The 26,694-nt window shown below is 40.0% G+C and overlaps 1 protein-coding gene across 1 annotated transcript; it reads left to right on the top strand.

The window, feature by feature from the left end:
* Positions 1–1,325: 1,325 nt before the first annotated feature.
* On the top strand, positions 1,326–21,370 carry CFAP221 (cilia and flagella associated protein 221; the record flags this gene model as incomplete). The annotated part of the gene is made up of 24 exons (XM_082284763.1): positions 1,326–1,461; positions 1,896–1,996; positions 2,994–3,080; positions 3,186–3,281; positions 4,172–4,272; positions 6,369–6,472; positions 7,376–7,535; positions 7,962–8,079; positions 8,166–8,277; positions 8,491–8,599; positions 9,362–9,449; positions 10,561–10,650; positions 11,517–11,612; positions 12,818–12,908; positions 14,846–14,973; positions 15,418–15,498; positions 15,929–16,036; positions 16,154–16,309; positions 17,779–17,937; positions 18,340–18,434; positions 18,960–19,049; positions 19,247–19,366; positions 20,605–20,634; positions 21,247–21,370. 24 exons carry the CDS (start codon positions 1,326–1,328, stop codon positions 21,368–21,370), a joined length of 2,580 nt encoding a protein of 859 aa, XP_082140889.1.
* Positions 21,371–26,694: the final 5,324 nt, after the last annotated feature.

The raw sequence follows: 26,694 nt of genomic DNA, 5'->3' as shown, positions 1-26,694 counted from the left end.
GGAATCCTTTGAGGAGACTTTTGTCTGCCTACACCTTTTCCAACCTTGCGTTCCCGATGCGGAATGCTGACCAGGAGAAGAAGTGTGGCAGCGGTACAAATTAAAGTTGAAGAACACAAGTGGAAAAAATGTAAGCCTTATCCTTATGTTTAGAAATTTTTTGGCAGTGTTTTTGTCTGAGTGTGGTCGGTCTTGCTACCTCAGAAGAAATTTACTGCAGTGCGCAATAATGCAGCTCCTCTTACAGGTTTTCTGTTGTGAGTGGAAAATTTGAGCTTGGAGTTATTGAGTGGAAAATACTGTGAAGGCCAGGGTCCTGGTGGCACATTATTTTGAGCTTCTTGCTTATGTATTATTTAATACTGCACAGAGCCATAAGTCAAAACAGCACTTTATGAGCTTGAAGCACCTCTCAAGTTGTGCCTGAAAGATCGAAAGCAGACTGGAAAACCAGACAAATACCAGAGATGAGACCATAAAATGTAATGGGGGAGGTGGAGTAATGCAGCTTTGAAACTGTTGAGTGGTGCCTGCTTGAGGACTGAAAATCCCAGCATGGCTTTTGAATTCAGTACTTATTCCAAAAGTATCGTGTCTTTTTCTCCATGCAGTTCTCCAGTTCATACAAGAGTCAAGGGCTCTGTGTGCTATATTTACAAAGATAATTTCTGGTGGATGGATCGTGTCTGGTGTCTTTATTATGTAAAATTTGCACTCGTCATTAGAGAAGTTTATGTTCTGATAACTGCATACTTAACACAGGATCTGTAATGCCCGTGGCTTTCAGCGTTTACAGTTATCTTCACTGAACTAATAACCCAGATGGTGCTATCCAAACACAAGATTCAAATGCCAGTTTTCTTATCCCTCATATTAATATTTAAAAATTAAAAATTAATCTGCAAGTTAACAACTCAAACACCCAGGAGACATTGGAAGAACATCTCTGCAGAAATTAGTTCAGATGGTGGAATTAACAGAGCCTCCTCTCTTCCTCTCTGCTGGGGGATAAGGAAGAGAGAGGTGTTTTACACAGACATGAAAGGCAGATGTCCCCAACAAGCCTTAGAACAGATGCCCAAAGTGCTAGGCCTTGCAGTGGGAGCAAGGTTTCCTGGAATCATTCTCTCCTTGTACTTAGCACACACACAGAGTAATCTACTTCAGCAGGGAGAAAGTAGCTCCCTCTCCTAAATGTTTCAAGGCAGTTTTAGGCAGCAGATGTTTCCAGTGCAAGAGAAGACATTTTGATCATTATGTTGTTTTTGTTTGACCCCAGGCACTGAGGAATTTTAGTGCCATTGAGATCCTGTTTCTGTCCTAACATGGATCTGGTTCCATCGGCCTCCACAGACATTACTGTCTCTAGGGGGTCCTTGAAGAAAGTACCCAGTGTCCTGAGCCACCTCGTGGAGGAACCTGAAAAAAGACAAGCTGTCCCCCATCACCTGCTGGAATCAAGTAAGTTCCTGCTCTCTGACTGTTCCCAGCCTTGTGGCAATTCTGGGAGATGCTTGGCTGTTATTTTTTTTGCAATTGACTGAGAAAACTCCCATCCTGTTGCTTAAATTGCAGCTTCCTGCGAGCCCAAATAATGGGAGGGGTAGTCAGGAAGTAAATAGTGGCTGTGCTGATCCTGGCTGACCCTAAAGTTTTGGGGTGGCTTGTTGAAGCCATGATGCCAAGAGATGAACTGCTGGCAGGATCATGGATCTGCTGGGGTAGTGGATGCTGCCATAACTTTCCATTTATAAACTTATGCCCACTTAAAAGGAGAAATAATATCTTTTTCTTTCAGTAATACATCAGTATAGCATAACCAGTCTACATCAATGTAAGTACCACTCATCATGTGTGTTTCTGGTCTCTTTTTCTCTCTATTTTTTGATATATAGAGATTTATTCAGAACTTCAGAGGAGCAGGTTTGTACAGGCTGAGCCTGCTGTGTTACACTATGGAGGGTATGAAGTTGGAAAACATCACCAACAGATGCTGGTAAGTTTTGGAGTGGGGATCCCCTTGGGGCTCATAAAAGGACAGCAGAATCTGAGTTGACTGCTTGTGGTCATGAGGCCTTTGCTCTGTGGAGTGCTCTAAAAAGCAGCACTTAAATTCAGTGGCCCTGCGGTTACAAAAGAGACGAGTACCAGGCTGTGAGCATCACCCTCCTTTATACTCCCTGTTTCCCATGTCTGCATCAGTGTTAGTGATATGTGGTTTGCACATCATGAGTGAAGGATTTGGGCTTTAACTCCACAGGAGACTTGTTTTTTCAAAATGTCCTTGGACTGTCACTGTGTCTGCAAACATGTTCACTGGTGGGAAAGTTTTGAAAGCACCTCTGGTCTTTTGCCAAGAACAATTTATTCTGAGAAAGGAAATTGTATGCATAGGTTTGATTATCTTTCCTTGTGAATGGTTTGGGTATTTCCTTTTCTACTCTCTGCTCTGCCTTTGTCTGCCTTTTTTATTCATGTTTTAAGTGTGTTGAGACAGAGGTTGGGTGGTTATGGTGGCCTAGGTTCTCCAAATATAATGAAAGTAAACAAATGCAGGAGGCTTTTATAGGCTTGGCTGAACTGCCACCATCCTAAGGTTTGTTGCTAGAAAACCAAGACAGAACCACAGAGTATTATACAATTCCTGTTGTTTCAGGTGTTCCTAGAAGTGGTCAATAAATTGTTTCATTATTTGTTCCTTTTGCACGTAAGAAAAACAGCACCAGAATTTAATTCAATAGTAGCATCTTTCTAGCAAGACTAACTTATTCCTTGGTTAAGAATTGTGACTTATTTCCAAAGAATAAAGACATGGGATATACATTTTGCATCATTTTCTTTTGAATTCAGAGCATATTTAGTATTATTTTTACTAAAGTAAAATTGATTATGTCTTTGCTATGGTAGGTTTTACAAAAAGTACCGTTGGCATTCTTAATTGACCTCTTATATTGTAAAGTGTTTTGTGGTCTTTGTGTTCTTTTGTTCTGCAGAAGCTGATAAATATTTCTACCAATGCACTAAACCTTCACATAATACCACCCCAGACAATGTATTTTCAGATAAAATACAGCAAAACAGTAAGTGTCAGAAAATCTTCACACTGCTCTTTGCATGTAGCACAGGTTTTGTGTCATATAAGCAGCTCTTACACACCTTTTATCTTGTTTTGGGTCATTTTCCAGCACCGGCTTGTCCCTGGTTTGTCCCTTGTGGTTACTGTTGATTTTTGTCCTGATGAGTGGCGATACTACTATGACTGCATTCGAATTCACTGTGAGGTGAGGATTCATTGCAAAGTATAGCTAGAGTTGTAATGGGATGATGAGTCGGATGAAACAACTATTAGAGCATGATGATAATGATAAAACTTAATCTTTTAGAGACACATGGATTTATTCCCAGTAAGTCTTGACTGGAGTATTTAACTTGAAACATTAAAATTTTTTCTCTGTAAACATCCCGGAGCTGTAGGTAAGGTTATATAACTTATTCTGCTATTCTTTGCCAGTAGATCAGTCTTTTTGCCACACTGATGTAATTTCTTAGCTGAGCAGGCTCAGAGGAGCTCTAGAGATTTGCATAAAGTATGGAAAGACTGATACTGGAAGCAGGTAGAATAGTAACATTCTGAGGTACAACACAGTGATAAATCCTGAAGATGTTCTATGCCCAAAGTCTTACTGGCCGAATACTAGAGAAACTTTTTACTTCCATAACAGACTGAGAAAGTTGGGACTGTTGAGCCTGGGGAAGAGAAAGTTGCATGGAGACCTCATAGCAACCCTCAAGTATCTGAAAGGGGCTACAGAGAAGCTGGAGAAGGACAGTTCATGAGGAATGTAGTGATAGGACAAGGGGTAATGGGTACAAATCAAAATACAGGAAATTTAGGTTAGATATTAGAAAGAAGTTCTTTGCTGTGAAGGTGGTGAGACACTGGAACAGCTGCCTAGGGGAAATTGTGGGTGCCCCAACCCTGGCAGTGTCCAAGGCCAGGTTGGATAAGGCCTTGGTCAGCCTGGTCTAGTGGGAGTGTCCCTGCCCATGGCAGTGGGAGTTGGGACTGGATGATCTTTAAGGTCCCTTCCAAGCCTTAACATTCTATGATTCTATGACTTACTAATTGTAATAGATAAATATTTGTACCTGTTTGTTTGTTTGTTTGCAGGGAGATGATACCTTAGTTGTTCCCATGCATGCTTACCCTGCTATGAATATTGTAGAATTTCCATCATTTATAAATCTGTCTGATGTATCAGTTGGTCAGAGGTAAGGACAGACATTTGTCCACATTTTGTGAGACATGCCCAAAAACTGAAAAATCTCATTTTTCTCTATTTGTACAACTTGATGTCTTGAAAGCCTTAAGAAACTCATCTACCATCTGGACTGAAAAATAATTCTGTATATAAACTGTTTCAGGTGCCATTCACCATGAAGTAAATGCTGTGCAGGCTAAACATATGTAGAGATGGAGCTGGGTTTTTTTGCTTCTTGTATTTAAAAGTATTTAATGACCTAGACTTCATTTTACTATGTCTATTGCATGGCTGTAACACTGACTGTTCTCATGAAGTAATCAGTAATAGTTGTTAATAGGAACTGGGAGGAGGAAAAGGAGAAGGCAGGTTCTGTTTATTAGGGTCTAGTTCTGCAGTATATTGGCTATATTAGTTAAAATTATGGTGATTTTTATGAGTGTAAAGATTTGAGTGAATTCTAGGAAGTGAAAGTCTTAGCAGGTGGTTTCGTCATAGTCTGTGAGTTGAAAGTAACTCATGAATTTTACTGAAGCACAGAAATATAAATAGGCAAAGCATATATAAGAAACATGCAAAATTCTGCAGTAGAAATGAGTCCAGCATTGCAGAATAACATTTGTGTCTTTTTGTTTGTTTGTTTTTCTAATCCCCTTTAGTCTGTTAAACTTTAGTGAATTGTAACATTGCGGCTTTCTCACAGGACTGAACATAACTCCTGACTTTCTGGGGGCCTCTAGGCATGATGTGATTCTGTTATTTGCTTCCTGTTAGTACTAAAGTATACAGAACTTTCATATTCTCAGAATACAGAGAAGATATTAGAAAGAGAAAAAAATATAATTTTAAATAATGAGAATTTTTTTCAACACAGCAGGGATGCTCAAAGATACTCCTGAGGAAATTTGGAAGAATTCCTGAAGAGAAAACTTGTGGTTTCAAACCTTAATTTTTACCAGTATTTTTCAGCATTAAACTACTAAAAACTTTCTAAAAGAGGAAAGCTCTCTGAGATAGTTGGTACTTTACAGAACCCAAGGGAATCTGGGCTCAGTCCATAGCCCATGAAGTTAATGGAAAAACTGCCTTTTACTTCCATAAATGTAGGATAAAATCTGTATTCTACCACCCACCATTCCTCTTAGGTACAGAAGGTAAGGCAATAGGTGGCATATTTGGCTTGTTTTTGAGGCACTTTGGCTACTGTTCCAGCTGCACTATGCCCTAGAACAAATTGCCTGCCCAGTCTGCCATTGCATCTTCTTTGTGAACAGGCCATAGTAAGGCAGAGATAAAAGAACTTGGCTATTATTGCTTATTTCTTTAGGCATTTTAGAATGTGCTTTCCAGAGGAACACTGTGTGTAGCATGCATTCTTTGCTGATCAGCAGGGTAGGATTTCAGTCAGACAGTTGATAAAAACCAGAAATAAGCCTTTGTAAATGGATCTTGATGTGCAGGGTGATGAATGGTGGTGCACCAAAGCTTTTGTGTTTCAGTTTGGTCTGTGAAAACAGTTGCATACAAAGGCAAGACAGGTTGAAAAGATGTGTACTGATAGTCCTCACACAACGTGCATGAGACATAAAGGGCTATTACGAAAATTAGGCCCCAGCATCGTAATTTCTACAGTGGTTGAAGTCCAGTCATTCTGATGTGTTGGAGTTTTCAATACTTTATTTTCTCATCATCTTTCACAAGGAGGGCCATGGGCAAAGGCTGATTTCTGGTTCTGTACTCATTGCTCCAGTTCGCATTGTTTGTACTTGCTAGATATTACAGTCTGTAAGAATTTGAGGATGGACATAAATAACTTCCAAAAAGCAGATTTTTAAAATTTTTCTGTAATCAAATTCTGTATGGGTAGGAGAAAGTAATGTCCAGCATTCAAATTAAGATTCAGCTCTTATTTCCTGGGGGAATGAAAGATCTGAAATATTTTGCTATTTTGGAACAGTGAGGAATTATGATTTTCACATTGATAAGTAACCCACCCCTCTGAATGCAGGTAATTTAGTGCATGGTGTGTATAATACAATTTCTCAGCTTGTAATTGATGAACAACTGTAGTTTGATTAATTTAATTCTTCTTTTATCTCTTTTCAGTAAGGAGTATGTTATCCCGTTGCAGTGCAGCTGTCCCATAGATTTTGAATTCCACATTGATATTATTCAGCCTCACAGAGCCTTCACTGTCCAGCCAACATTTGGTAGACTGACTTCTTTAAAATTCTAAATGTTAAATCTGTATGTATGAAGTGTAGTTACTTGTGACAGTCTATTCAGTGCTGTACAGAAAAAGCCTTTGCCTCTGGTAAAGTTTTTGCAGGTAAATGCAGCCAGTCATTTGCAGCCTCATGGCAAATAGCCAACTTGGCTGTAAGTTCCTTTAGGCAATGTCCAGCTATGACAAAATGCGAGCTCTGACAAAATATGGGATGTTCCAAACAGTCTGTGTGGCCTTTGTCTTCCCAGAAGAGTATCTCTGAAAAAAAGGGTCATCCCAGTAAAACTTAAGTCAGAAATTTTGGTAGCCTGAAAATATGGCTGAAGGCCATCTTTAAAGCACTAAAAAGTTTCAGCTCCTACTTAAAGCCATTGTGCTCAGAGTAATCATAGAGTCATTTAGGTTGGGAATGTTTAGGGATATGAATGGTGGTTAAAGTGGTTGAGAAAATAATGGAATAGGTAGTAAGGAAATAAGGTGAAGCAGAGACAGGTAATGCATCAAATTCATATGAGTCCCCTAGCTTGGAAAAGCACAGAGGAATATGTTTATAATGCTTTGTCCATGAAAGCAGAAAGTGCCAAAGACTTAAGTCTAGCAGATGCAAGTGAAGAATTTCTACATATAAACAGGCAGTCATTTTCACAGCAGTGTGAAATATTATAGGCCTACAGTCAAACCTCTCAGCTATTGTAAAATATCTTCTATTATCTGGCAACGGACATTGTTTTTGAAAGATGCTTTGAGACCTGAAATATTTTCCATGCCTCCTGCCATCCTCTCAAACATTAAGTTGTTTAAAAAAAAGTAGCCCAGAATCAATTCCAGCATACTTAAGTGGGCTCATGTTATATGGACTCTCACTGTTTTTCTCCTCTAATCACAGGAATCATTCCAGGCAATGGAAAAGTCAAAGTAACTGTGAAGTATTCCCCATTTGAGTATGGAACAGCACAAATGGCCATGCAGTTACGGATTGTAGAGTTTCACTCAAAACCCTATGTGTGTGTATTCACAGGAACATCAACACCACATCTGGCTCTGATGTATGTGTGGCTGACTGGTCTTTGAGTATTTTTGCCCAGTTCTAAAAAATACTCCTGTAATAGGATTTTATACCATTTTGCTATGATCATTTTAAGCATTGGTATCTTTGGAGACTTACAGTGCACTGATGTAATTCTACTTTTGATACATATACCTGCTTTTTTACACTCTGTGCTCAGAACATCCTTAATCTATATGAAGTGAAACAAGCAAAATAAATATAATGAGAAGTTACATATCCTTAAAGAAGTATTGAGCATCCTCAGCTTCTATCATTCCCACTCATTATTCTTTTTGCTGAGGCCTTGCAAGATGCAGGGGGTTTTGAGCCTTTTGGGCTGTACTTAATTTTTTTGGGAAAAAATTGGACTTATTGCCATTTAGAGAGTACTTATGAAAGCAATATGTGTCCTTCTGACATCTAGAAAAGAACATTTTGATGAACAACGTCATCCAGAGAAAAAAGCTGTGTCTGGAAAATCCATGGTGTGGAGAAGAGACCGGTTCAGCCAACTACAGTCAAAGCCTATTCCAAAACTAAAGGTGTGAAAAGATAATAATTACAAGTACTTTTCTGGGCAGGAAATCTTCCTTGTTTTTATTTCTTCCTATTAATTTATATCTTACAGGAAATTGAGTACCAGAACCTCAGATTCCCCACCGACTTGTCAAATCCATATGCTGTAGCTACTGTTTTGATTCAGGAACCAGGCAAATTGAAGATAAGGGACATAAAAGAAGGTAATTAAGCAGCATAAACTTGGTCTTAGCATTATTTGTAGGTCTGATGAGGAACTTGGCTCCAGAATTGCTGAGGTGATGTAACTGTTGTTTCTGTGAGAAATCTCACCTTAGCTTTATGTATTAATGGGTACAGTTATCTTAATGGAGGGATTTCACAATTAAAAACCCAATCTAGACTGAGGTGTATATGGCTTTCTGATGTTCCTGCAGCCCTGTCCCAAGGCAAAGAAGGGATAAAAACCAGGCAGATGAAGGACACTATATTTCAACTGAAAGTCAAACAAAATGTTCAGGAAGAGGAAGCAAATCATCTAAAGCGGTAATTATTAGTTAACCATGTTAGTTAACCATGTTAATTAACCACGTTAACAAGACTGGGATTTGCTTAACCAAGGCCTCTATGAATGTTGTATGAAATATCTGCTAGTGCAGAATGGTGCCATTTCGTGTCCCAATAGGTTTGTTTTAAGCCTAAGTTACTGTTGTTTTATTTAATTTTTTTTCTCTCCTGCTAAGAGCAGACTCAGTAGTAATCCATAGTAGTACCCAATGAGGTCTTTGATTGCCTTATGGTTCCATTCAAAAAGAAACCTGCTCAAAATCTTGTTTGCCTAACCTTGTTCTCAGACATCTCATCTTGTGCCCCTTAAGGGCAAAAGAAGATTTTGTCATGGTTGTCAATATATTCAGGTTAAAATGAATAATGAAGTGAGAGCAGAATTACACTTGAAAGCATTCAAAAAACATGTAGATGTAGTGCTGATATGTCCCACTGATAGATGTGGACATAGTTTAGTGGAGTGTTAGGCAGTGTTAGGTTAATGGCTGGACTTAATGATTTTAGAGATTTGTCCAACCTTACTTATTGTATGATTCTGTTGTACATCAAATGGTGCAAAGCAGAATGTAGTTGGGTCTGTAAGCACATCATGGTTTCATTTGAAATCCACAGATCATCTTATGCACTGAATGTCATGGACACCTAGGCATCTCAGGAAGAGGAGAGTAAGTCTGTTAGCCTTTGAATAAAGTAAACTGTGCATTAAGTAAAGCATTTTTCTTGTCTCCACTGCAAATGCAGGCAAGTTCATAAGGGAAGTGATCCAATCTCTATGGAGTTTAAAAAAGAGATTATTGAAAGCCGACAAAGGGAAGAAGAGCAATACAAGGTTAATCTTTGATGTTTTTTCTGTAAATTTGAAATCAAACTTATACTTTCAGATTATGCAGTGTGCTAGTGAATTGTATCAAGCTCTCTACATGTTCAGTTTTTCTTTGTTAATCAATGCAAACCTGTGCTAGTTGTGCTTTTTACTGCAGTCATATCTTTATTGTGCCTGTGCATCACTGTTTTTCAGGGATGGTTTTATCTTTAAGGTAGACAGAGAGAAGGGTAAGGTATTACCAGAAATATAACAATATTTGCCCAACCTAGCAGATTTGCACCCAGCCACCCAGTCTCATCAGAATGCCACATTCCAGCATAATCCTGTCAGCACCAAGACCACATCCAAACCTCTGTTTGTGTTGTACCTCTGAGGAGCTGCTGTTCTGAATGGCTCACATTCAAAGAGCTAGATCCAGTCAGTACTCCCACACAGAGCCGTGGGGAGATAATATCAGGTTGTACTTCTGCATCTTCACCCTCTCTCTCTTTGGTTTCTTCCAGTCACTGCAGACTGCAGGTCCTCTTCCACAGAGGTGATAACAGCAATAAGCACTACTTGGTGGCAGGAAATATCTTTCTTCGTGTGGCACAGCCCTCAGGGACAGGTGGAGCCTGTCCCTCTTATCCTGCCTCCTGGCTATTCAAGTAGCTTCTGACATCCCACTGACTTCCAACTGGTTGTGGGAGTGAAATTATTTATACATAGGATAAAGGCTTGATTTATACACTGAATTAGGCAATATAAAACACTATATTTAATACTAAAAAGGAAATTAGTAAAAAAGGGATCTAAATTGTGAGATTGGTGTATCACTGAATTAGATGTATGTTAACTTTGTTTAGAAGCATCTATTTTCTTACCTGCTGATTCTGGCTATGCAAAGAAAACCATGTTGCATTAGGACAGAGATTTGATTGAAACTCAGATCTGAAAATACTTTTTTTTACTTGGTTTGACTTGCTTAAGGGTTGCAATAATCCCTCCCTAGAAGAGAATGAAGTCTGTGTTTTGTGAAACACCTCCATAATGTTACATTGTGAGTTTCACTAATTGTAATGGAGGAAAGAATTCCCTGGATGCTTTGTGCTAATGTGCTTCTTCTTCAAATTAGATCCAAAGAGGAGAACCTGTCATAGAACAGGAGTTCCAAAGGGATGAAATAGAAGTCTCCTTTAGACGTGTTACCCGGCATGTTGACCAGGTTTGTTCATATGTTTTTATAGCCTGCTATGTGCATGCTCTATTATCACCTCCCAAGCTAACAAACAGCCATAGATGTTTGACATTGAATACTTTTCCTCCTGATATTCCTACTTCTGTATCAGTGCCTTATTTCCCATTTTACTTTTAGCTAGGACAAGCGCTATGCTACATGCACAACTCATCTTCTAATGTTCTGATCTAGTATGAGAGTCAAGTGGAGATCTGCAGGCCTAACCTGAGACTTATATTGCTTGTTTCTGAAAGATCTCTCAGGGGAAGCTTTGTCATGCCTCATTGTAAGGTTAAGCATATCACAAAGTTTGCAGCCTCTGCCTGCAGGTTAGATTGACAGGAACCTTTCTGGTACTTAGATTTTTTTTGCCCTTCTCTGGGGCATCTTTCACCCTTCCTTGGGTATGTGCTATTATTGGAGAAAGGTTTTGCTGAGCACCTGGTTTGAGTCCTTACAGCTATTCCAACTTCATGTCTGTGCAAGATGAAGTATGTATTTGGTAGAGCCCCTGTCCATTCTGTCTGCTGTCCAGCTGCCCATAGAGTGCACTTAAGTTGTAGTCTGTGTTGGTCATTTGTGTGGATGCAGACCATGCCATCTTATCTCTGCATTCCCCATACTACATCTGCTAGTACTTGGTGATTACCTCCCATTAAGCCCTGCAGTGAAGACTTCTGGTTAAATGCCAATGCTGCAAATATTTTCACTGGACTTAATTTCAGTATTTAGAAGTAACATATGGATTCAAGCCAAGGAATGGCTTGGGATGGAGAAAAGTTCTCCCTTATCTAGTTGTAAAAAGGGTTGTTCTTTTTCTTTTCTGTTTCCTTTCTTAAAAATGCACCGTGCAGCAACCAAGTGCCCATCCCACATTCAACTTGCTCCATAATGACCCTTGGGACAGCAGAAAGAGGATGCTCAGGAAATTCCAACAAGCAGCATACAAGGTAAAGCAAACAACCAGAATACAGTGTGACAGCATGACACCTGGGAAACAGCACAAAAGAATGTGCAACCAGCACATAAAGAGTGTTCACAGCCTGCTAGGGATTTGGTAGTTTGGTAAATATGCCCCTACCTCACCAGGAAATATGGATCTGGAGTAAGTTTTGTATTCAGCTGGTCTTTCATATTGGAATTGATACTAAACAAATGCAGATAAATTCAGATTTTTTTTTTAAAAGAAAGAATACTTTTGTACAAAAAAGAAGATTTGAAAATGCATATAAAATATTGCACCAGTACAAGAAAGACTTTAGTAAACTGGAGTGAGTTTATTTAAGTTTATTTGAGTAGAGCCACCAAGGGCTTAGAGCACTCACTCTGTAAGGAGACACTTAATCTGGAGAGGGAAAGTAGAGGGAGAGAGCAGCACCTTCACACTCCTCTGACGTTACTGATGATGGAGGATCTTTGCAATGGTACATGATGGAAACATGGGAAAAACACAGGTATAAATTTAAATAAGGGAGGTATAGACCTGGAAGAAAAAGACTAATCAGTAAAATCACTTATTTCTTTTGGTTTAAATATTATCTTGGATGTCCACTGCTCTTTCCCCAATAAATCTTAATGTAGTAAGCAAGATGGAAATGTCCTGTTCTTCTAGTGTCCAGTTTGGATATTCTTCAATCTATTCACAATATTGAGATCTGGAAATTAAATGCTCTTTTCTGTATTGCACAAATAAGGAAGTAACTAAATGGCCCCATGTGGTATTAAAACCTTGTATTCTTCATTTTTACCCTGTGGGGTTTGGGCAAAACACAGTGCAGGTTGCTGTTTACTCTCCTCATTCTCAGAGCCACAGATATTCATATGGCCCTGGTTAACTGACTGTTCACCCTCTGTTTAATCTGTATATGCCAGTAAACACAGCTGAAGGATTAGGACCTAGCCAAAAAGTCTGATTAATGTGTAAGACTAAATTAAGGTTTTAACTGTATTTATTGTGTAATGTCATTATAGAATTGAGATCCTTTCTACATCTTTCCTTCTCATTTTCTCCTGAACAGAAAACTATATTAAAAATTCTTAAATAGAGATGTCTGAGTGAACTCTGGAGAATAAATACAGGTGTAACACATACACTGTATTTCTATGGCTGTGAATCTTAAGGTGTTCAACCTAAATTTAAAAATTATTCTCTCAGATTTTGGTTCAGATTCGTCTAAGTCGTTTATTGCTTCTGTTCCGTGGACTGACCAGGGAGGCTGGAGTTCTGGAGGAGGGCTCTGTGTCTGGTAAGGATTAGAAGAACAAGTTGATATTTTGGCCATGGGCTATGATAATTCAGGTTCTGCTGCAGTGTCAGGTTCATTACGTATAAACTTAAAGACAGAGTCCTTATAAAGGAGTCTTCCAGAAAAAAATAGAAGTGTGACAAGGTAGAATTATAGAGTGATTTGGATTGAATGGCCTTTAAAAGGCCATCCAGTCCAGCCTCCCTGCAATGAGCAGAGACCTAGATCTTCACCTAGATCAGATTGCTCAGAGCCTTGTCCAACCTGTCCTTGAATGTTTTCAGGAATGGGGCATTCCCTACCTCCTTGGGCAACTTGTTCCAGTGTTTTACCATCCTTGTTGCAAAAAAATTTCTTCTTTACATCTACTCTGAAACTACCTTCTTTTAGTTCAAAACCATTACCCCGTGTCCTATGGCAACAGGCCCTGCTAAAAGGTGGAAATGGCTGTAGTCAAAATACATCTGTTTTTCATACACAGTATTTACCAGATTTTAAAAATTCCTATTCTTAGGAGCCATGCAGCTTATCTACATAATAACAAGGCAGAAGCTGTGGATTCATCATTGGAACTGTTCAAGGCAAGATTGGATGGGACTTTGGGCAACCTGATGTAGTGATGGATATTCCCCGCCCCTGGCAGAAGGGTTGGACTAGGTGGTCTTTAAAGGTCCTTTCTAACCCAGCCGTTCTGTGATTGTACATATAGGCCTGAGGAACAATGAAAGGGCAGATGGGACTGCATGAGAAACAGGGAGATGAACAGATCAGGGGGAGCCCAAGAGGTGAGAGACACAGGATGAGAAGAGCTTATTGCAGGGGGGATGGAAGGGGGAAAGACACCTGCATGTGGTGACATCTGAACTCAGTGAAATGACACAGTAGGAACCATGAGACACATTGCCAGGTTGCCAGTACTGGGTTGAGTTTTTGTCCTCATTGTTTTCTCATAGAAGTGCTTTTAATCAATCACTTTTTTATCACACTGAAATGAAAGTGCTGGTCTGGAAAAGTGACTTGTTATTTAAGATCATAGAAGAAAACTGGCTTTGGATGGGAGTCACAGTTGGATATATGGGAGACAGAGAAGAATTTGGATCTCTTATTTCCCAGTCCCTTGTAGAGAGACAGTTTGACAGCTCCTGAGACACACTTGTCAGTGACTGAATCACAGACCCAGACCAGCAGGGAATCTGAATCGTTTATTCGAAGGAATGAGCTGGTTTTGTACTCTTTTCTAAGGCACGGTATTTCCTTGTATGGCAATCTTCACTATGTGACCTATCCCGTGTTGCCACATCAGCAACACTTTCTCAATGTCCTTTTGTGGGGTGCTCGCTGCTGTTCACTCCTCTGTCAGCTCCCGGCAGGCTCCTCTCCGTAGGGCTCTGCCGTGTGACACCTCCTCCCCCCGGGCTCCGGTGGAGACGAGCCTCTGTGTGCTGCCATGTGCTCCTTTGTGCTGCCATGTGCCTCTGCAGGCAGGTGTTACAGCTCACAACCCAGTTCTACCTTATAATTCCCCATAACACTGTTCCATCTCCGGCCATTTCCTGCTTCTGCAGATAGGCACTTTCAATTCCCAGGATGCAGAAGATGCAGGAATGCTACAAATAGAAGGGGTAATGACATTTAGTGTAAGAAAGGCCTCTGACTTCTTTCAGCCTTGATGAGAACTGTGCTGGAAGGAGTGGGTTGTAATGTCTTTCTAGGAAAGGGGAAATTAAATCTGTCTGCTATTTCAAGGTGTTGTGCTCATATCTTGTAGATGAGACATTTAAAGTCTTTAGGAAGTATTAACTTACTTTTTATATTAAAATTACTAGACATCCTGGTTTAGGAAAATGTTAAATACGTTTTGTGACTTGATTCCATTTCTGAAACAGTGCATTAAGATATATTACAAAATCTTAATATTTGCTTTCCAATCATGACAGAAAGAAGGAGTTTCAGGAAACCAGAAAAGAGTGAAGAACATAAGGGCTTTTCTTCCAGCATATCTGAAGATCGTATATTGCCTTTTGAATTCCCCTTTTACGGTTCACATGAACTACACAGTTATTTGGTAGGTACAGTAACTAAAACGTTAGTTAGCAGTCTAGATAGAATTTTGTTGAAGACATTGGCTCCAGGGTTGGTAGTCCCTTTATTAAAATTTCACAATGTGGCTGGTGTTCTGGGGTTCTGACAAATTAGTTCAGGACTTCAGATTTACTGAGGGTTCTGTTGAAAACAGTAAAAAAATCTTTTCATTCTCCTAATTGTATCCTGAAATTGTGAGCAATACATTAATGTTCAAAGCTGATTAACATCCATTCTTCAGAAAAAAAGAAAGAAAAAAACTGAAATGCCAAAGTCCAAGAAAGAACAGCAGAAATATCAAACTCTGTAAAATAAATATTTGCATAATTATTTCCGTATGTTTTCAATTAGCTGTACTCATGGATTGCTGCCAATACAAAACAAAATGCCATCCATATTACTGGTTTTAAATACTGTTCTGTTTCAGACACCTGATGCTCTTGGCGTAGTTCCTATTGAATCTGTAGACGTGAAAGTCAGACACATTCTTCCTTTTTATGACTTGAAGGTGAGTCAGTACAGCTCCCTCATGTTTCTCTTACCTGTCCAGTTAAGCGTTTTCAGCCTGATTCAGTGGCCTCTGTGCAGCCCAGTAAAAATGTTGCCTTAATAAGGCTGTATGATTAGCATGCTTTTATTAAAACCAAATCTCACCAGTTCTGTAAGTAACCAGCTTACAGCCAGCAATAGTCCCCTCTCTCCGGACAGAGATGAATCACCTCAGCTGGAATTGTTGTATCTCAAACATCAAAGTCCTGGTGAACTATGGCTTCTCAGAGTTTTGGTTTCATACTGTGTTCTGCAGTAGTGTTCCAAGTGTCTTTTACCACGGAGATGTGATGTGTCCATGATAAAACCAAACATTCCATTCCATTTATGAGTTAACAGAAAGTGATTATTGTCATTTCCTGCTGCACATCTTTTTTCTTTGAATTTAGGTTCCTCAGCATTGCAACATTATGAAGTATCAGCCATTTTGTACACACTATGCAGCTACAAGTTACAAACCTGTAAAACTTTCTCGACCACTGAGGCAGGGAGCCCAGGTAACAAAGTCACTCCTAATGCTACATTTCTACAATTATTTGATTAATTTTACCTCGGCATTTTATACTGAAAGATTTACTACACTCTGAAAACCTTTGATGTCTGTGTTTTTCAAGGATGAATTGATTCAAGTAGTTCCTGCTCCTGAGAAGCAGCTCTGTCAGAGGACAGATTTTCACAAAGAAGCAGCAGAAGGGGATATCAGCCTCTTAAACTTGGTTCCTCCCCAAGCTTTAGTCCACCCAACAGAGAGCAACCCACTTCGCATTTTTGTAAGTACGAGTTGACTTCCATGAAGAACCTAAGGAAGGAGCAGAAGTGTGCTTGTTTCATCAGAAGCCTGATGTGGAATTTGTGGGCAGTTTTCTTACTCAGATTGGTTATAAAACGATATATCCAGAGTGAGAGTAATCCTTCATGGTGCAAGTTCTGGTGGATAGGAGTCACAGAGCTCAATCCCACTGAGAGGGGCACCATTTCAGTTTAGGGTGTGTTTTGATCAGTTTAGGGGAGAGATAATAAGACAAAATTGCAGTGAAAGCAGAGAACTGGAGACCCTTTCAGTCTGACACTCCACAAATGATCAGTGATCACAGGATTTCTGGGAACACCGTGGAGCCCCTCCCTGCTTCTCCATTTGTTTCCCTATTTGGATGTTAGAGGAAAAGCCATGATCCTGGCATCTCAGTCCTCCTGTAACCTCACACTCTTGCCCAGGTCGGTAGGACAGGTGCAGTCTTTCCCTGCTGTTCAGCTGGGGGACTACAGTTCTGCCTAATCCTTGGGTGAACGGAGAAAAGTGAAGTCAAACTCTGCTCGCATTGCATCCTGCTGCCTTACAGTTTCTAAGAGTTCTCAGAGCATCCCAAACCACATTTCCAAGTTATTAGGCACAGAGATTCAAGAAATCACCACCACTTGCATGGGAGGGTTTTCTGTTACTGTTGTCATGTACACTGTGCTACTTGGCACCAGCTGCAAGAGATAATTCCCACACAGTGCAGCACAGCCCAGAGGTCCCCGAGGTGCCTCTGAGCAGGCAGAGACAGCTGTAGGGCTCAGAGCAGTGCTGTGCATGGGCACAGGCAGATCTCCCAGCCAGCATAGCACTGGGCCTGGCTTGGGTGGCTCTGGCTCCCAGCACTTCTTAGCTGCAAGGGGCCAGAGCCCACTGTGCTAGTCTGGTGATCTTGGCATAATATCTGTGATGTAGACTTGTCACCCCTGCACGCAGCCAGGACTCCAGTAGACTTGCTGATGAGATCCTCTGTGCACCTCTTTCATCCCTCTGTCACATCAGTGTAAAAGCCAGGCACAGCTTGATCCACACTACCCAGCTTTGGGTTTTATCCAGAAACAGATGCTAGTGCAGGGAAATTGATGGCAAAATGTTCACTAGCTTCCACCACAGCGAGCCCAGCTTCCCTTCTTGGATTCTGAACTGTTCAGAGAATCAGCAATGGATTTCAGAGTAATTAGGCAATAGTTTTTTCTTCCAGACTTGGAGACAACAGCTAAATTGCTGTATTTTAGACAGTAGGGATCACATATAAATCAGACAAGATTGTAGGATGAGGGGAAGAGACAGAAAATGAAGGATCACACCAAACAGAACAGTCACAGTGAGACAAAGCTGTTCATATGGGGAGACTACCTTAATTGTAAGAACTGAATTTTCACTAATTTTATTTGTTATGATGCTCAGAACAATTTATTAAAATTATCTCTTCATTGTTTTTAGAACCCCACTCCAGGATTAGTTCCATTTTTACTTCCTTTGGCCTATTGTGAATCAAATATTGAATATCATCTTTGTCCTCATCCAAAATATACCCTTACCAAGGAATGCCCCAAAGGATCCAGTATTCCAGTCACACAAAAGAAATTTCTGGATCACAAGGTATGGCCTTTTGGGTTTGTTGTATGAGTACCTGCCTTGGGTATGTTCTTGCTGAGAACTTGCTCTAAGGAATCAAACTGAAAGGTGGAGACATTCTAAATGAAGTCTAGAATCCGAAGATATTTTCAAATATAAATTATGCCTGCACCTAAATAGTCAGTATACAGGTCAGAATAACTAGTTCTACTTAGGCTTTATCCACGTCTCTTATTTATGCCTGAGTGGTTTCTTGCTCTTTCCATATGTTCAGTGTTGTATTCTCACTTCCTTACAGTGATGGAAGGATCTGAAATATTCAGCTCCCCAAATTCAATTCTCAGACAAGATGCTCTGTCCTGCAAACCTCTCTCCCCACTGCATTATGTGTTAGAGGTCTGATTGTTGTAGCACTTGTCATTTCAGGAAGTGATTTGTGGAGTAATGGAATGGAGAAAATTCTCACCATTGGAATATTCCACTTTTTCTAACATTCCCACATTGACAAATACAATACCTAGGTAAGAAAGAATTTGAATATACAATGCCTCTACCCTACACTAGTTTCAGCTGCCTGTAACTGTATTGATCCGTCACTAGTCCCACAAATGAAAGTGGCCCTACAGGTGGAATTAATTGCTGCTCAGAAATCCAAAACCAGCAGAAAAAACTCCTACTGGACTCCTAGAAGGGTAGATTAAGAGCAGTATCATTAGAAGAAATGGCTAGCCCAAGGAAGGAGAATTCCAGTCTGGGCTTTTGATAACATCTCTCCTGAAAGCTTGTTGACTCAGTCCTAGAAGACCCCAGGAGGTGCAAACTCAGTCTGTCTGTAAAACCTTTAACTTACAGACACTTGCACCCAGTGGTAGCCAACATCTCTCAGGCTCACATTCCCTCATATCACAGCAGTTTCTGGTGCACCCAGATTTTCTGCAAATATTTTAAAGTACATCATCTTCATTGTAACTGCAACTGCTGTGGAGCTTCAAAATACAAAAATACCATTAGTATTGTACATTAAACTGGTACCATTTCCATCACAGGGATCCTTACAGTTTAGATATGCTTCCAAGAGATGTACCACCAGTGCTGTCTGACTTACCTGAGAGAGACAAGGAGAACATAATTGACCAGTAAGTTTCTCCTCTATTCTGTATATGGTGTGATTGACTGTGTCTAAACCAGTCCCAAGATGTATGGATGTGTCAAAACCTGTCCTAAGAGATCCTCAAAGGCAAAAGTACATAAAACATACTTTTGTTATTGTTGGCTAAAAAAAATACTTTCAAAAGGACAAAAACAAACTGTTCATCATCTTACTAATTTTTAGTGAGACAGATGAAGCTGAGTTCAACATGATTCTTACTTCAGAGATGGTGAGAGCTGAATTTCCACAGATTGGGGAGGCAGTCTCAGAAGAAGATGAAGAAGAATCAGCAAAAAAAGCAAGGTAGGTATAATTTGAAATTAGGAGAGAGAAATGGAAAGGAATCTGAAGTCAGCATTGTTGTGATAAGAAGCAACGAAGAGTCCTCAGGCAGGTGCAAAAGGGAGCTCATTTATTGCAAAAACCAGGCCTTTTTAAGCAATTAGGCTTTTATCAGCTGCATACTTTTAAAATACAACAAACATAATTTAACCAACTACCATAAACCACGACGTAAACACATGATGGTTATATAACTTGTTTTCCACCTCTCTTCCAGCTGAGTCATTACCCAGAATCCTTTTCTACTTAGCCAAAGTAACAGGACTAGGCCATGATTTTACAAAGGCAACAAGGCCTTCATTTTATAGGGTTTTACCTATGCACAACAAAGCATCCCTTTCAGAATTGCATAGAAAGTCATACTGAGATCCTCTAGGGGCTCTATCACAAGTGGGATGCAGATCTAGTACTTTGAGCAAATTTGCACTGCAAATTCAGTCTCTGCATTTTACTTCAGAAAGCAGCTGTGAACATGACACATTGGCTTTGGTTATATCAGTATGATCTAACACTTGGGGCAGTTGCTTGCTTTCTCAAGAGATATTCAATATTGGACCAGTGGCTTTTGCTTTTCAGTGACCTTTTTGGTTAGGTGTTTATTAAAGCTTGCAGAGGAAAGGGCCCTTAGAATTTCCCCCTGGCATGGTGTTTTTTTCTCCAGCTTTTCCTGGGAGTGTTTCACATTTGCTCTGTCGAGCTTCACCCTCCCCGAGCACACATTGCAGCCGGCAGTGTGGGTGATGAGTGACTGCAGAGCAGCACAGGTTAAAGTGCTGAGTTCTAACCTTCTGTTTTCACAGTCCTTGTGGGACTTGGAGCAAGTGAATTCATTTCTGTCCAACAGTTGTCCTCTCTTTAAAGTGGTCATGATGTGGCTTAGATACCAGGATGTGCAAGATAACCTGAAACTTTCAGAGCTGTCAAGAGATTTGAATGTCTGCTTTACTTTTAGAGGGGAATAATTTGATTGGCATTGAAATCCCATTCAGCCTTTAAACTTTAAAACAGTATTGTGAGGTCTCTGACAAAACACTGATTGCTGTCTTGTGAATACTACAGCACTGATTGAAAAGAATTTGCTGTAAAAATGTAGATGTGTCACACTCAGTGCTGTTTTTTACATTTTATGACACTGCTTGTCAGAACATGGGGATTTGGGTCAGCTTGTGTAACTAAAGAGTGACCTTCCTCCTCCACAGCAATACAGTGCGGGATGGTGCCTTTCTTGGGTGAGTGGTTTTATAACCATAAGTGTCTTTCTTTTTTAAATCTTAGATATCTGTTTCAGAAAAAAAATGAAAACAGTTTTCAACGTTAGACAACTCTGGGTATTGATATTTACTTGTTGAAATCTTCCCTATTATTTTGGGTTTGTAAAGAGGGAAGCAAAAATTTATTAGCAAACACTGAAGTCCCAATCCTTTATGTTGTCACTGAAAGGTTCTTTGTTGTTGTTGAGGGGGTGGTATTTCACTAGATGACAGAGAACATACTGCTCCTCTACAGAAGTTTCAGCGCTTTTATCCTTAAGGCAAACCAGGTTTTCATGTGGTTACTCTTGTTCTGGCAATCACATCCTGTGTTCCTACAGGGATAAAATGTAAAACTTGGTCAGTCTGTGTTTACCTGTGTCAGATGGTTAACTTTCCTAACTGGCCAAGCCAACAGTTAAGTGTTCTTTCTGCAGTTTCACTACTTGTCTAGTTCTGCATAAGTAATGGAATAACCTCTGTGTTCGTTATGAAAAAAGAAATCATGAGTGCCTCTTTGGATTTTGTCAGCATTCCCAAGTAGTTTCCCTGTTTATTATAAATACAAATGATGCTTTAAATTTCTTGCAGAGACACATGCAATGGTCCAGGTGGACATTTTCGACCCCAAAACAATGAGCTTGGAGAGAAAGTTCGAAAACATCTGGAGGCATTGAAGCTGAAAGCGCTTAATAAAAGTCTTATTCTGGGATAAGAGTAATTTTACAAAGTCCATGGCCTGGCCCTGCTTATCCTGCTAATGTATGAGGCCTTCTCTGTCCCAGCTGCATTTACTTTTGTTCACTGAGGTCAGCAACTTCTTACGCAATAAGAAGAGAACCACCAGTAATGCCGCCTGCCAGTAATGCCGGCTCTGTCAAGGACTCTCACTGTGCCCACTACCCGAAACACAATAATTACTCCAGTCAGAAACCTCAGCCTTGCACCTGCTTATTTTGTTGTGGTGTGAAGGACCAGAAAACCTCAGTATACCATGTAAATAGTTTGGTAATTAATTTACAGCCCACTGTTGTCAAATAAAATGTGAAAAGACTTTATGACCGAATTCTTCTGATTTTGTTTTTTTTAGTTACGACCTGTCCTTGAATTTTTGCAGGTAAGTTGCTAAATCTCAGACTTGACGATAAACCATATATTTGATATTTTTAAGGAAAAGGAAGACTTGAACACCATTACTGTCCACAAAGACAACGTCCAAACAAGTCTCATTAGCTGTTCAGGGATTCAATTCAGTGCACGGATCTTGGCAAAAGGGTGCATGGGTTGAGTGAATGAACTGCAGATCCTCATGAGAAATCTGTAATGGTCAGGGTGTATTCCCTAGGAAAGGAGATTTCTCAGCATATCATCTTGCAGCTGAGGTGTCTTCTAGTTTCTTATCAGACTTCAGACAAAATTAGTTTTATTCATAGTGAGTTGATTGCTCATTTTAAAGAGTGCTCCAGGCTGTTTGTGCTGAAAAGCACAAATCTTCTGTACTCAGAAGCATGGAAATCACAGCAATACACACTACATTCCTAGGATCCATACTTCTTTCCAGGCATACTTAAAACCCCTAAGAAAAGAAGTTTATTTCAGAGAGTGATCAGTGTAGAAAAGCTGTAAAAAGCCCAGGGAGATAGAAAATGGGAAAGTAGGGTGAAAAAGATGCAGAATAGCCTGTATTATACTAGCTACAAGCTATCTCTGCTCCCTTCAAAGAAATAAAAAGCTGTTAAGTTTCTGCTAAATGTCTAATTGACAAGGGATTGTTCAGAATGCAGGTCTGGATATCTGCAGATTTCTCTGACTACAAACAACTGCTTGAATTTGTACACATTGCTTTTTTTCTTCTGCAACTCCTGAGGGAAGCAGTTGATCTTTTAAGAGGTAAGCTGAGTTGAGCATGTTTCTTAACATGGCCATGACAAAAACATTTTTACAGTTTACACTGAAAGCGTTCACAGTTCGTAATGCACAGTTTAGGTAAATCAAGCATAGATAATTCTTTGGAACTGTTACCTATCAGCTAAATGTCTAGTCTAGTAAAGAAGGAATAAGTGTCCAGAAACAACAGTGATTAAACAAAGTTAATCTCTTTTTCGTACATCAGTATCACCTTCCCTCCCTCCTCCAAAACTGTTTCCTGGTCATCTCAATGGAGATTAATCATGCTTCTCCATTCTCCAGCAGTAGACACCAGCCTCCAAGGAAATGAACCGCCTTTCTGTAGAAGTGATTCTCCTTTCTGTGTTCTAAGGCTTTTAGGGGTCAGGTTTCAGTGTGCAGAGAAGGTAAGAAAATGCTATTACCTTGCACTAAAATCTTCCTAAAATTCAAAGGGATTGATGGTAGTGTGCAGATATCTGTGCATGATATCCCTCCAGGATATGCAGGTGATGAGCTATCAGAGCCGATCCCACTGTGTCTAAGAACATGAAATTTGGCTAAATAATCTGAAGTCTTAGGTTTTCATGAGACCTCTTAAGTCAACCCCTGGATGACTACTGAACACTTTCAGAAATGGGACATAAACCTTAAGAATTATAACCTGCAGTTAGTGGCTTTCCACACTTCTATGTTCAGTGTTTGATGAATAGGACTGAAATGTTACAGAAAATTAATTGGAAGAAAAAGGAGTGATATAGTGGAAAATGTGCCTTATTTTGGGAATCTAAGGGCTGCATTTTTACTGATGGAGGTGGGAAAGTCAAAATGTGTAAATTGATGTGCAGAATGTGCAGACAAGTTTATTTCCATTCACCGCAAGTAAAATTGCTACTGCTTCCCTTGTTTGGAAAGGATTAATTGGCTAAATAACAGTGCAACTGTTTTACTAATTAAGATATATCCATTTTTCCTGAAAGAGCCTGTCCTATTAGCAAGGTTAATAAACACTGACTCACTCTTTAGCTTTTCTGCCTCTTATTACATAAATTAGCACTAATCTCTAAATCAAATAAAAGGTGTGTTTTAAAAATTAAGAAAATGTTACTGTGCAAATGATCCATGATCTTAAGTACTCAGTAACAGGGTTATTAATCTCACTTACTGTTCCATGATGAGAGAAAACCCATCAAGGTCTTTAAAATGTAAATTAATTATATTTTATAAGAAGGCTGGGAGAAAAACAGCAGTGTGTGTCTGATGTAAAGAAATGGTGAAATTATATTTTCAGTTCATATTTCATGAACTAAAGAAACCTTGTTACCTTTGAATTTGTAATGCAAGGTCTGGTTATTCCAAGATCCAGTTGAAGAGCTTTTTGTCATCTGGTCTTTTTCCTGCACAGGTTTTCTTCTGTCTGTGCTCATACTGCATCCTTTGCTTTATGGGAACACCTCAAATGCTTCTCTCCAGCTATTTAAGCATGGAGAATTTTAGCTCTTGCTGGGCCCTGTCCTGCTCTTTCAGTTTAGTTGGAAACAGCCAGCAGGTTTCTAATTTATTGGGTGATACGGAAATGGTGTCATTTCCTTAGGAAGCTGGATAAAGGTAGAGAATAAGGACTTCTCTGTGTACAAGTGTGGGTAAATTTCTTTGCAAATGTAATTGTAAAGTGCTGCTCTGCAATCTGTGAGTGCATAATTTTTACAGTTCCTTTAGAGACACCAAACAGTTCTTATGAGGGCTTCTTTGTCCTTTGAAAACTACAGCTGTTGCTGATGTACCTGTTTTGCATAGAATTTTAAGGCGGAATTGGTTTAAAAATTGTTTTTTCCTCCCCTGTTTTCTGCTTGTCCTGCTGTTTGTGTGTGCACTAGCTAGCAGCACTGGTTGCTTGGAATAAGTCCTTTTCTTCAAGCTTGATAAGACATCCTTCTCAAAATATTTTTTTTGTTTTGGGGTTTTTTTTTTCCTGAAATGTAAAAAGCCTTCAGAGAGGAATTCTAAGCAGTGACCAGTGTCTGCAAGTGTTTGGTCTGGTATGAAATCAGCTCTTCCAGTCTGAGCAACCTCTTTGGCAGCCTCCAGCTCTGCCTGCTGCCAAAGGGTGGTGAGTGCTAGCTGCTTTGATGTAGGGCCTGGAGAACCATCAGGAGGTCAGTGCTATGGTCACACAATTCTTCTCTGGGCCTTGTGATTTGGGATATTGTCAGTAGCAGGGTCTCTTGAGTTGCTCAGAAGGACCTCATGTCCCATTCTTACCACTCCCACAGACTGAAGGACTTGGTCAAAATTGTCTTGTGATTCTTCGTTTTTATGGACATCTCAAATAGTGTGTCATTTCTCCAAAGCTGGAATTCTTTGGAAGTCTCCCATAAATATTGCTGTACTGAGCCATCCTTTCATTGGCTGTGTTCCTCTGTGTCCTCTAAGCAAGCTGAATTTGGCCAAAAAAGAAGCCAGACACATCTGATGGTGCTATCTTTACCACTTAACACCTGCAGAAGGTAATTGGTCGTGAGGGACCTACCAGATTATGTCTATATGGCCACAGCAGGGACTTGAAAATTAAATCAGGCAGCTCCTGAAAATCTCCAGGTGATTTCAGAACACCTGCAGGAAGTATTTTTCCAAAGCACTGGTACATCAGAAAACATCTTCTGATGAGCTTCTCACTTGTGCCAAACACTGTTTAGTTCCAGCAGGTTCATCTTTTACCATCCAAAGGGTAAACTCTGTTTAAGTGAGTGAGAGCTCTCCGAGGTGAAGAGCAATAGCATGTCCTTCTGCCTTTAAAGAAACAAAATTTCCGGTTCAGGACCCAATCCTATTGTTAGCTGAGCACATTTTTAAATGGTTACGGTTTTTCCTTATGTTTCTAAATGTTTCAGTCAGTTTCTATGAGTTTTTAATTGCACAAGAGACCGAGTTAACAGTGCATTATTTTTAATCATTTTATCTGGTATCAGAATTCTGAACCAAATTATCACCATCACCAACTAATTACTGGTTTATAATAATTTCACAGTGTGGAGTCTCCAGTAATCCAATATGCACTGCCTACAAAACAACAATGCACTGTGTCACCTCAGGGATTTTGGCTGTATGTGTTACTGGCTGAGTTTCAGAGCACCAGATGAAGAAACCAAGGCTTATTTCCCTTGAGTTTGGATTTGCATGATTAGTTCTCTGTATGTTACCCTGAAAATGGACATGAAGTATCAAGAGAGAATTGCTTTCAAACAATTCTCTTTTTCCTTCCCTGCCTCTGAAGTACCTTTCCCTGCAGGCAGCATCACATTTCAACCTCCTTCCTACTTCTGGTGATACAGCAGGCACAGATGTCCCTGTGCAGGTACTGTCAGCACTCACAGATAGTTGTTTTCCATATTGGTACAGGAAAGCTCAGGATGCTGCCACCACCAGAACTAGTGACTGAAAAGCTTCTGGTTCCTTGTGTGAATAGAGACCAGAGAATCTCATATTTCTGAAGCTTGGTTCTTCCTGCTAATAACCTCTCCATGTCAATGTGAGGAGTATTCCCATCCCCCTGTGGGAGCACAGCATAATTTGCAGTAGCTGTTTAGTAACACTGTAGAACAGCTGAAAGGGAACAAAGCAGCTGTGTCTGCTAAGACAGCAAAACCCAACTTGGTCACTCATTTATCCCTTCTGCAAGCACCTCTCCAGCTGCTTGGATGAACCCTTCCTCTGTGGATCCTTCCTGGAACACACTGAAGATCCTACAGATGAGTTGTCTTTCAAACCTGGCCTGTAGTGCTGAGATCCTAATCCAGCACGGTTTTCCTGTCTGCAGCCTTCCCTTTTAATCTGCACCACTGGAAGTACTGGTTTATGGAACCAGGGCAATTTCAGTGCTATTCCCAGTGCATTATCCATCATTTTACTGTCACTCAAATTAGTATAGTCACATTCCTGCCTTGCTAAAAGCAGGTAATACAGAGGCTGTGAGCTTCTATTCATGGTACTGAGAGATCCAAGCTGACTGAACTGTTCCAATCCTGGTAGTAAAAAAGACAGGCTTCAGTGCAGACTGGTCAGTGTTCAGCATCCAGGAAGGCTCCTGGTGCTCCCATTTAAATCAACCTTGGTTGAAACTAGCATGGACAGCTTTTTTGTGCTGCAGTCAGA

This window comes from Coloeus monedula (genome assembly GCF_965178545.1).
Source record: "Coloeus monedula genome assembly, chromosome: 7".
NCBI lineage: Eukaryota > Metazoa > Chordata > Aves > Passeriformes > Corvidae > Coloeus > Coloeus monedula.
The sequence above is the reverse complement of the archived record's forward strand: the minus strand, read 5'-3'. Positions and strand labels throughout refer to the sequence as shown.